The sequence below is a fragment of the Nicotiana tabacum genome, chromosome 22 (assembly GCF_000715075.1).
Source record: "Nicotiana tabacum cultivar K326 chromosome 22, ASM71507v2, whole genome shotgun sequence".
NCBI lineage: Eukaryota > Viridiplantae > Streptophyta > Magnoliopsida > Solanales > Solanaceae > Nicotiana > Nicotiana tabacum.
This window is the reverse complement of record NC_134101.1, coordinates 30,071,860-30,084,364: the sequence shown is the minus strand read 5'-3', so window position 1 is coordinate 30,084,364 and position 12,505 is coordinate 30,071,860. Positions and strand designations below refer to the sequence as shown.

At 33.1% G+C, this 12,505-nt stretch overlaps 1 protein-coding gene across 1 annotated transcript; it reads right to left on the bottom strand.

Moving 5' to 3' along the window:
* Positions 1–9,791: 9,791 nt before the first annotated feature.
* LOC107772591 (proteinase inhibitor PSI-1.2-like) lies at positions 9,792–10,504 on the bottom strand. Its single transcript, XM_016592086.2, has 2 exons — positions 10,347–10,504; positions 9,792–10,200 (listed from the first exon to the last, which is right to left on the bottom strand). The coding sequence occupies exons 1-2, from the start codon at positions 10,390–10,392 to the stop codon at positions 10,004–10,006; spliced, it is 243 nt and encodes an 80-aa protein (XP_016447572.1). The 5' UTR covers positions 10,393–10,504; the 3' UTR covers positions 9,792–10,003.
* Between the last annotated feature and the right edge of the window lie 2,001 nt (positions 10,505–12,505).

Genomic DNA, 12,505 nt, shown 5'->3' with positions numbered 1-12,505 from the left:
ATAATTTTACCGGTTTATAATATTTGCTAGTTAATTAGTAGAAATAAAAATCAAATCTTTATAACTAGAAAATTATTCGAACTTGTGTTTCTTTGCAATATCGAACAGTTGTAGCTAAGCCTTAGTTCTCTGTGGGATTCGACTCCGGACTTGTAAACCGGATTATATTTGTAACGACCGCTTAGTCTTTTTTATAAGGCATAGTTGGGCGTGATCAAATTTTGGCGCCATTGCCGGGGAGCTAACGGTTTAGCTGTAGGTGTATATATTGCTAGCTTGCAAGTTTGGACTTTTATTTTTGCTTTCTTGTATTTGATTTTTTTTATTTTTGTTTTACTTGTTAATTTTAAAACCATGGCATCTTGGAATTATGTGAGTTTTCATGTTGGTAATTCTACTTTTGATCCTCCTTATGCATATAGTGGAGGAAACCACCCTTGGTAAAATTATCAAAATATTTCTGAGAGCGAGTTATGTGCACCAACTCAATCTTATGTATGGAATGTGTGTGATATGTTTGGTGGTCAAGATGGTCACTTTCATGGTTGTGTTTATATTTCTTATGTTCCCCCAACCCCTTACTTTTATGGTTCTTCTTCTTCTTGTGAAGTTAATAGGAATAAAGAACCTGGGGATGATGACCTGAAAGAGATCAAGGATATGCAAAAGTGCCTTGTGGAACAATATGATATGTTAAAATGCCTTGTGGAACAAAATAGTAAAAGACAGCTGCAGATAGAAAGGCAAAAGGAGACTATTCACAACTTGAAAGTTCAAGTGAGTCAACTGGTTGAAGATCTTAATGCTCAACAAGCCAATATTGTGAATAGTATCCAAGAAGAGCGTGAATTAGATGCAGAAATTGAGGTACCAATAGAGGGGTCCATAGTAGAACACCAAAAATCAATCAAACTAGAATTTGAGGATGTCAATGTTGTAGAAGAGATACTAGAGTCAAGCAAGGACATTGATGATAAATATTTAGTTGACTCTAGTGTCATTAGTGTTGAGGATGTAGACAATCCCAATATTCATGTAGTTGAGCGCATTGGTCCACACTCCAAGCATTTTTTCACATTGTGTTTGGATGATGATATAGAAATAGATTCATCCGAGCCACTTGAGGAGTCAAGGAATGAGGAACAAGGTGCCTACATTATGAAATTCTTCTTGCCAGAAAGTCGGGAATACACATCTTATCTAAAGGCCAAGAAGTGCATAGTATTACATTGTTTTATTGGGCCAGTGAGATTCATTCCACCACCCCAGGAGCATGATCATAGAGCATAATCAAAACTTGGGGCCCAATTCATAAGTTCAAAGTGGAGGCAGAAAGTGATTCGCGTCGTGCCGCGACGTTAAATCAAGCGCTTGTTGGGAGGAAACCCAGCTTTACTGCTTTATTTTATTTTATTATATTATTTTTATAGTGTTAATTTTTGATTTTCTAGGAGCATGGAAAGCAAAGCTATTAGAAGGATGCAACAGCAAACCAGATGGTTGGAACTAAGTGTAAGGTACTCGCACGAAGGACCAAGTCTGGGAGAAGTCTAAGTACCCCATGAATTGCTAGTGCTTCGGCCTTTGGCCTACCAAGGAGTTTCTTTTACCCTCTTATTAGTTATGATGTGCATCGGGGACAATGCGCAATTTTAAGTGTGGGGTGAGGAGATTGTCTGGGTGATTTCTATGCTATTTTAGTAGTGTTAGTTTAATTAATTAATTTTTTTTCTTGAGGGATTTAAGTCTTAAAAAAAAGATTTTCTTTGTAGGTAGTGTACTAATTTTCCCTTGGTTTTTCTTTATGCCACGATTCTTTTTCAAGAGTTTTGTTTGAACCGGATGTAGTTAGTTTTATTTTTTCTAGGAATAGGAGCTAGTGTGAGATGAATTGAATTGCAGCGATATTTCTTAGGTTTGTTATGCCTTGAGAATAGTTAATATTATGGTTGTGACGCTTAGGCTCGGTTTTTGACTCTCGCATAAGTACCTTAAATTGTAGATTTCTAATTTTGCTTAACTGCTTTGACTGGAGTGTCGCGATAAAACCAATCCTGAGTGAATTATGTGCCATGTGTGTGTGAATTTTGTATGTATTCTGTGCATTGCATTTGATGTCTAGAACTTGCCTTGTGTGTGTGCAAAGCGAAATAGTAGTCTTATTCAGTGTGAGAAGTGATATAGGCATTTCTTTGTTAAGCCAGATATATATAGTTTACCCGCCTAAAAGTTATGTAACGTAGTTAACCCCTTTGAGCATGTAATATGTTTATTTGGCAACCACACTACAAGCCTTACCCAATTGTTTGAATTAGCCATCTATTTGAACCTTTTCACCTCTAATAAGCACTTGAATTGTTATGAACTTTGTAAAAGTTAAAGTATGGGGTAGTTGATTTGGTTTTTGAGTGGAACTAAGGAAATAAAGAGAAAGGTGCACTGTTTTGAAAAAGTAAGAGCCGCTTGAATTGAAAAATAAAGAAAGAAAGAAAGAAAAATAATAATAGTTGTATTGCTGGGAAAAAGAATATTCTTTGATAAGTGGCGACTCTTAATGTAATTATACTTAAAGAAATATGGGGTAATATAAATTGAAGTGAAGGTGGAATGTTTGGTTTGGCATAAGTATGGGATGTGTGTTAAAGTATATGTATTAAAGTGCTTAAGGGAGGTGTAGTCACTCATATCCAAATGTATCCTACCCGACCCGCAACCTACATTATAACCAATGAAAATCCTACTTGATCTTAGACTGAATGGACTCGATTAGTAGAGTATTACACTACGGGCAAGCCTATGGTGCATCATTTGTGGCATATGAATGTTATTTTTGAGAGCGAGTAAATTTTGTCTATCTTGAGTTCCTATGTTCTTAAAATTCATTGTGTGTGGAACTAAGCTCTTTGATTGGGTGAGGGCACATGATTCATAAAGGAAAGGTAATGTTATTGACATCCATGTTAGAGTAAGTAAGTGAATTGTGAATAAGGCATGTATTTGTGAGTCGAATCTTGAAGCGAGGATGTCACACTTGTGTGCTTAAACTATTTTAAAAAATTCTTGGTGTAATGAGTTAGAGAATTGCTTTAAAAGGTTGTATCTATAAGTGTAGTTTGATTGCTCGAGGACGAGCAATGTTTAAATGTGGGGTATTGATGTGTGGCTATAATTCCATAGTTTCGTACATTATGTGCCTTGTATTTTGCATGTTTTAATGATAAATTACACTTTATTTCCGCATAATAGAGTCTATTTTATGTGTAGGTGAATTAGGGATGAAAGTAGAGCAAAAAGGATACTTAAACGTTGAAAGTGTGCTTGAGAACAGTGAAAAGGAGAGACCTGGCGAGGCCAGCCAAAGGCCAGCTTAACCAGGCTTTAGCCTGGCGAGGCCAGCCAAAAGCCAGGTTGAACCATGCGTTAGGCTGGCGCCTACAGGCCTGAGGCCAGGTCCAATCCGAGTTTTGAAGACTTAATTCATTTTCGGGTTTGACTAGAACTTGGCATACACGTTTAGGTCTTTTCCTACACATATAAATAGAACTAAAAACGCCACTTTTGAAGAGAGACCGAGATTGGATAGAGAGACCGACATTAGTCCGGGGATTCGACCTAAGGAGGAAAGAACACACTAGGAGCAATACGGTGAATTCTTCTACGAGTTTTCACTTCCTTCTTCCTATTTTCATTATTGGTTATGAATTCTAGTATTGTAGTTATGCATACTATTATGAATAGCTAATTTATTACCTAAGTTTTTGATGGAACCTATTGGAGGATGATTTTCTTGTTACGTTAATATAGATTTGCCGTAGTATTTTCTCTATTTGTTCAACTATATTATTCTTGTGGTTGATTGAAGGGCCCTCAATTAGCTGTGCCCATTTAGTATGTATTACTCGGGAGAGAGTGCATATTTAGGTAGTTGTTGAATAACATCACTCCTAAACGTATATTAGGGATCAATACAGAAGGTTTAAAGGTGAGATTAGGGATAACGAAATCTTGGTGCGATCTGAGTGAGCTGTACTTAATGCCAGCTAGCGTAATTCAGAAGAATATGTCTAGTAAATTGTGGTAATTACTCGGGAGAGAGTTACTACAGTTAGAGTGCTCATGATCGGTAGAGAAGACTTAGGCAAATTTATAGGAAACGTAGCGGAAAGGATTCCGACAATTGGGAAAATCATAACTCTAGTCCTCCTTAGTCTTGTCTAGAATTTCATCCATGTTAGTTGATAATTAGTTAGAAATAAATATTATAATCTATATAATTAGGAAATTGTTTGGACTTGTATTTTTTAGTAATATTGAACAGTTGTAGCTAAGCCTTAGTTCTCTGTGGGATTCGACTCCGGACTTGTAAACCGGATTATATTTACAACGACCGCTTAGTCCTTTTTATAAGGCATAGTTGGGCGTGATTAGTGATCAATATTTAAATGATTGTTTAATTTGTTACATAGAGTGTGATGTATTTACAAATGTAAGTAATGATGTCATTATTGATCGTTTTCAAAATATGAAAGCTCGTCGAGGATAATTGTAAATAGATTGTGTATGATATTAAAAATATTGTTGGAAGTTTTATGCTTTGCGTCAATTAGTTATAGTTATTATATTTTCTTTTGTTTGATCTATTTGTTTATATACCCCGAACCGACGCTCGAGTTGATCACATCGATTAGGTCGGCACCCGTAACCCCTAAATCCTGGATCTGCCTCTGGATGCACGCATTGCTCCGTAACTTTATATATTGATAAAGGAATGAATTAGTATTCAGATAAAAAAAATTACGATAAAAATAGATCGGCTCAGGAAAACATCATGAACATCAATATAATATAATAAGATAGCTGTTCTTCCCAAGTTGTATGGATCCACGTACCTAATAGGGATTTGGGCTAGTACCAGCCCTGGTCACTGATCAGGGCCATGTCTTTCCGGCCCAACCAGGCCCTTCTGCTGACTTCTAACTCTAAAATAATATAGAGCAATTAATTTAAGGGTGATTTGCACAAATAGGATCATTTAATGTCATCATTTAAATTTTAATCTAATTAAGAAAAGTTTTGAAAAAGTGGCACTCGGCCAGAATTTTGAAGAGCGCTCGTCAGAATTTCTTGGGCAAGCTCCTGACGATTGTAGAATTTTCACATTTGATTTGAGCAATATTTTTCATTACAGTAAGTTATGATGATCACTACAAAATCATGACGGTTATTATATTTTTTGTGTAATTAACCATAAAATTTTGACGGTCGTCTTAATTTATGCAAATTATGATGATCATCGCAAATTCTAACGGTTGATATAATTTTTGTGTAATTGGCCACAAAATTCTAACGGTTATCATAGTTTTTGTATAATTGACCATTAAATTATGATGGTCTTCATAATTGTCGTGCAAAAATCATGGTAAATCATCATAATTAGGCATAAATTTTTAAGGGTTGCCATAACTATTGCGCAAAAATTTTACTATCATGAATTGGTCCAAATCAATACCAAATGACTCCATAATTAATATTCAACCTTCTAATACCAATTTCAATAATTTCTAATGGTTAGATTCAACTTAAACCTTCAAAAATTAATAAATCCACTTTGCCTTCTGCAATAAGATTTTTTTTCATGCTCAAACAAAACCCAACAATGATGTTTTTTAATCTTCTCAATCTAAACCAATCCAAATCATTTGTGGCAATATAAGCTCATTACCCACTCAATTCTAACCACAAATAAGTAATACATTGTCACCTCCTTTTTCCCGAGGGATAGAGAGTTTTTCCAATTAAAGTTACATTATTCGAAATGAGATTATTTATTAGTTTAGAGTCGCCATTTGGAATAATTTATGGTGTCCCAAGTCACCGGTTTATTTTAGATCCCAAATCGAGGAAACTGACTCTATTTATAGTCCGCGAACACAGAAAACCGGGTAAGAAATTTTATTAACCTGGGAGAAGGTGTTAGGCATTCTCAGATTCCGTGGTTTTAGCACGGTCACTCAACTATTAATAATTGGCCTAATTATCTGAATTATTACATATTAAAAACATATTGTGTATTTTTACTTTCTATCCGTTTTTAATTATTTGACCGCTTTTAGTATTTATGGAATATATTTGAACAAGTCGCGATGTCGCGCACTCGTTTGTTTTTGTACATATTGCGAATTACGTCACGTGAAATGCACCCGCGATCTAAAACATGTTAATTTTTATTATTATTTGAAGTTATGGTCGAGTCACGTGAAACGCACACTCGAATTGGGAATTATATATCACGACTATACTACGGGAACCGTACCCATAATCAAGATGATTATTATTTAATCGCGCCTAAAACAAGCTACGATGTTCATTACGGTTATCCTAAGGTTTGAGATTTGGCCATGGATATTATATGTTGGAAAGAAATTCATTGGTGAAATTACGCGAACTTGAAGCGGCTAAAGATCTGGTCTACAACAAATACTAGAAAAGTTGAGGAACTGGAATTGGCGAATTAAAGACTTATCTATTTCCTAAACGAATAGTCATCAGTTATGTTCAAATCTGAATTACAACACCCATCTCTCATAACTAGAACAATGAGCCAAATACTTATGTAATAACCATTCTAATTCATTGTTACCCATGGCTAAACACAACAAACTAAAGCAATGAAGAAAATCTATTCATCATCCACAAATACACACGCCAACTGAATTCAATAGCCACATAAGTAGTCCAAGTATGCCTTGCTGCTTCAGCAATTACGCGTCAAAGGAATTGTTTCAACAAGAGATCCTTTAATCAATTTTCCCATAATTCACACACCAACAGAAATGATCACAAAGAAATACTCGTTCAAATCATGATATTTCACTCAAATTTATACTCATGCTTAGTTATTTCACGACATGATTATTTAAATATAATAATTCAAACAGATCTGTAGACTTCAAACTGGAAGAGTGCAATTACACTTAAAATGTTCCGTTAACTAACAATAGTGTCTCATCCCAATTGAAGCAAGGTATATATCTACTAATATCAAACAGAATCAGGACTCAAACAAATTCAAGAATTTCGGATGGGAATATAGCAACTTTAAACATTCAGCAAACCCAAAAACAAAGTAAAATAAAATACAAGAGACCTAGAACTGACCTAATTGCGGATAAACAAACACTGGGCTGGGCCAAATAAAGGTAGAAAATCAAATACAGATGAAGTTTCAAACGATTCCAGCAATAAACAACAACTCTAACAATCCAAACATCCTTTTTAGACCCAGGAGGTGTAAAGCAAAAGAATGGAAGTAGGAAGAACAACTTGAAATCCTTTCTTTCTTTCGAAATTCTTTAGATTTCGGATTTTTTAGAAAGAGGCAGAGCTTTTTTCTTTTCTTTTTTGCTTTTTTTTTAATCAGTGTGTGTGAGTAGTTGTATAAGACGGGAGAGGTGAGCGATGAGCGAGATGAGAGAGATATTGGTTTTTCGTGTGTTTTTTTTCTACATTTTTTAAATTTGTTCCATTCGTTTTCCTTTTAATTATTTTTCTTAAATTTTTCTCTTCCTTCTTTTTTCCTTTCTTAACATAAAGATCTTACTTCGATAATAATATACGTTAATATATACAAAATATATATAAAAAATATATATATTGAATTAACACATATAAAATATACAAAAAATATAAATAAAAAATACATCTTCAATTAAGATAAAACTTAAACATGCGAATATACATAAAAAAAATATATCTTAAATATAATTAAGATGGCATATAAATATAAAAAAACATATATATAAAAAATACATCCTGAATTAAAATGGCACTTGACATATAAAATATATTTGAAATATATATATTAAAAATACATCTTAAAATAAGATGGCACTTCACAAATAAATATACAAAAATTATATACATAAAAATACATTTTGAATTAAAGTGATACTTGATATACAAAGTATAAAAGACGTATAAATCAATACATCTTGAATATAGGTGGCATTCGCATATGCATCATATTTCTAAAAATAGAGTGAAAAAGATGAATGTTGGGCTTAATTTTTGTAATATGCTATTAATGAAAAAATAAGTGCTCTTTATGGAATAATCAATAAATGGTGTTATTTTTTAAAATAATAGTTAAAAAATGATCAAGTGTGTAAAAAATTCAAATTAAATCTTCTGTCTTTTTTTGTGATTTTCAATTTTATCAAATAAAACCTATAAAAAGGTGAAATACAAGCTAAAATATCAAGATTAAACTTAAAAGCTATTTAAATACTAATAGTGATTAAAAAAAATCTAAATATGGTCAAAATTAGGTGCGCTCTCTCTCTCACACACACACACACACACAAACACACACACACACACACATATATATATATATATATATATATATATATATATATATATATATATATATATATATATATATGTCATTATTTTTTTACTTTTAATGGTGTGCTCATAATTTATTGGAAGAAGAAGAAGGAAGAAGGAAGAGAAGAAAAAGAAAGTCCGACAGAAGGCTAAAGAAGCTTTAAGATTTTCTTAATGGAGGTAAAAAAAAAAAAAAAGGAAAATGGCCAAATATACCCCTCTATTTTCACATATTGTCTATATTTAATTTTTATTATATTATCGGGCTAAATTTATCCCTACTGTTATACTATCGGGCCAAATTTACCCTTACAATAAGTAAACTTTTAAAAATACCCCTTTATCTGTTAAGTAATCCAAAATCTCCCAAATTTCTGTGATTTAAATAAAAAGAATTTGGGAGATTTTGGATTACTTAATAGATCAAGGGATATTTTTAAAAGTTTGTTGATTGTAGAGATAAATTTAGCCCGATAGTATAACAGTAGGAGTAAATTTGACTCGACAGTATAACAGAGGTTAAATGTAGACAATATATGAAAGTAGATTGGTATATTTGACCTTTTTCCCTAAAAAGAAAAGAGTGCTCTAAAGGTCCACCCATTATAATTTCTTGTTAATTTAAATTATTGTCCAGTCAACCGTTTAAACCAAAAATAATTGGAAGACGTGTAATATATATAATATATGTGTATGTTGTTACAAGAAGGAGTACAGTGTTTTGTTGCAAGAACCAAGAAACATATATGTGTCTTAGTATGAATGGTGTTTTTTCATTTCAATAATACTGTCGTGTTGTGGAATATGCCTATTATATTACATCCAATAGGTTAGCTATATTTTACTTTATTACCAATTAATGCATATTAAAAGATTTGCTTGTAATTACTTACTACCTTGGTTAATTTTAATTGACTTTTATTGTTATTTTCACATTTTTGTTATTTTCACGTATATTAAAAAAATTATTTTTTAACATTAATTAATAATAAAATTGACCATATTAATTTTATTTGTTCATTGAGAAAAAAAATACTTCTAGGCTCTTTACTTCATGGGCGTCTTTGGAAAAAATAAATTAATTCTTTTTTGATGTTTGAAAAAATTAAATATCGTGGAACACGGAATAAAAGCCAAAAGATCAATTAAAGTGGATAAGAGAAAGTATTGATTGTGTAAAAAATTTACTATCGTTGGTGCATAAAATTTCAAACATACTCTATTTTGTCAACGTTTTAAGAGTTCCCACTGCCACTTGTCCTAAAAGAAGAGCAGAACAAATATGTGAAAAGCATTGCTAAGCAATTCTGGAAAATCACCGACTCCTTACTACTAGTTTATTACATTAGGTGTCCCTGGACATTCAAACAGTTTGAACATATACCAACTTATTCAATAATATAAGAAGAAGACTACTCTTTTCAGGTCACGTAAAAACTTAATTAATTGAACAAGGAATGAAATACCATACACAATATATAGTACAAATCACATGTGAGAATATATATATATATATATATATATATATATATATATATATATATACTCTCAAGCCTTATTGCATAGATATCCTAAGTAGTGGCCTTGTACGTAGCTTATAAATAATTGACAAAAGCTAAGTTCCAGTACACTTTACAGATCCATTGCTGCGGAAAAGTTTGCAACCTTTCCTTGCTGAGCAACAGTTGACACATGGTTTAGTAATCCTTTGTCCAGTAGATGGGCAAACCATGTAAGCTACATCTGGATCGCAATTCCGAGTACAAGCCTTGCCATCTGCACCTTCCACTTTACTTCCTAGTAGAACTGCTCCTACAATTAATTCAATTATGTCAATCCTATTAGGAATCAACGATTCACTTTTGTGTAAATTAACTGAACAGAAAAGACTTTAATTTCTTCAGTATTGCACGAAAGAAAAGACGATTTGACATAAAAGAGAATAATTAAGACTTTACCAGACAAAAGGAGAAGAGCAAGAAAAGCAACTCGGTGAATAGCCATGAAATTGCCTTGATAGAGTAGTAATCCTATTTACTTTGTGCATAGGAGGATATGGATACTATCCTATACCGCTATTTATTGCGAACGAGTGTTACTAAAAAACAAAGCATGATAACGGAAGAAAGAGAACTTGTGGTGATGCTTCTTTCAATGTAAATATAGATAGTTGTCTAAATTCACTAGACGGTGCCAGGTCAAAGCTACCTCTGTGTGCACATTAGCTTGCTTGAACATATTGTCTATATTTGGTACAATTTGAGATAGTGGTGAATCATTAGCATATCGTTCCAAACCATCACATGGATACAAAGTGTAAGATAAAGTCGTGTAGAAAATAAGCAAAATAACAATTGACAGGGTGGCTTTTTGTCTACAACAAAGAGTACTCCGATCTGAATAAAGTAACTTGAGTCGAAAGAATAAAGTTTTCTACATTAAGGAACAAAAAGGATGACTAACTTGCAATTTGAACTTTGATCTTGCTGCTATGAAGGAGAATGAAGTTCCCTTTGTATTTGTAAAAATAAAATTGAATATTTGTTGTTTTTGAGAGATATTAGCATACTAGCGAACAAGATAAAGAAGTGAAAAATACCATAATTAGGGCTTCAATCAATAAAAAATGATCATGACTTTTAAATTTAATACTTTTCAGTTCCTTTTTAAAACTTTTGAGTAATTACAAGTTGACTTTTTGAGAATTTAGGTAGTATATGAATGACTTATTAAACAAATTTTATTTTAATTTGAAAAAGTCTCTGGGGCTTACGGCTCACTACAAAAACGCACCTCAAACGCCCGGGCGTACGCCCCGAACACCCGGGCGTACGCCCCAAATTGCTGGGCGTACGCCCCAAATTGCTGGGCGTACGCCTCTTGAGACTTTCGCCCCATACCATCGCCTCTGGACATTTTTAGTACGTCTCGTCCCGAAAACGCCTTTTAAAACACTATTCTCGATGGTAGGTTCAAAATATATACTAGATGATAGGAAAAAAAAATGTTCTTTATAAGATAGAATAGTCTAACAAACACTTTTATTTGTTCGATTTTGATATTCCGGCCTTCCTACTGTACGGAATTTTATCCAAGACACTTCAGCTTGTAGTCTACCATTATCGATTATGGAGAAATCAAGATTTTCTATATGGTTGTATCTTTTGAAATACTGTTAATCAAATAAAATTCATCACATGATTCGTCTTGAAACTGCGTGATATATTTGCATACGATGACGGCAGAATTTGTTGAATTTTGAGATGTAATCGAGTGAAAGAGAGACACATATGTCGTTTCGATGTTGCTAACGATGAGTTTGTGGTTGTTATTTTTAATTATCTAGAACTTATACGTGTACAAGTGCACTAAATGATTTGTACCCTAATTAAGCTGCCTTAATATTTGAAAACTTCTAAGTGTATATGAGTGCTTACCCTTATAAGTGAAAAGTTCTTACGTTTATATTTAATGCTTATGCTTTGTGATTAGGACAATTCACTTCTCAGATTAAATCTTTATCCAAAAGACGCAAAGAAAGAAAAATGCCAGATAGTTCAAATGTTCATTCAAAGGAGAACTGCGAATTAGACAAAGAGTACTGCAAAATACATCATATTATTAAATGGATAGCAAGGGTCATCTTAGTGACACAGTCCCAAATCACAATAATTTAATTGCAGGAAGTTGAGTATGATCATTAATATTCTTTTCAAGAATTCTGGAATGAAGAAATATAATTTAGTCTTAAGTTCCAGTACATATTACGGAACCAGATGCATCGAAAAGTTTTTGGTGAAGAAATTTCTTTATTGACTCATCACCGCATACAATCTATCTATCTCTATATATACAATCTCTCCACTGGTAATGACCAGATCGGTCATTTTGAGTATTATAGTTCCGTTCCCCCATTTACTGCTTATTCTATGCTCAATTATTGTTATGTGACTTGTCGGGGCAGTTGGTTCGGATCCGGGGATGTTTCAGAAGGAATTGAGACACTTAGTCCCAAGGTTGGAAGTTTAAGTTGAAAGAGTTGATCATATGTTGACTTATGTGTCAATGGCTCCGGAGTGGAGTTTTGACGGTTCCAATAGTTCCGTATGGTGATTTT

Bases quoted from the DNA above. Each gene is read 5' to 3' on its own strand.
- LOC107772591 (XM_016592086.2), bottom strand. From the start codon at position 10,392: ATGGCTATTCACCGAGTTGCTTTTCTTGCTCTTCTCCTTTTGTCTG. The intron at 10,201-10,346 runs GTAAAGTCTTAA...AATTAATTGTAG, and splicing joins TGCTCTTCTCCTTTTGTCTG to GAGCAGTTCTACTAGGAAGT.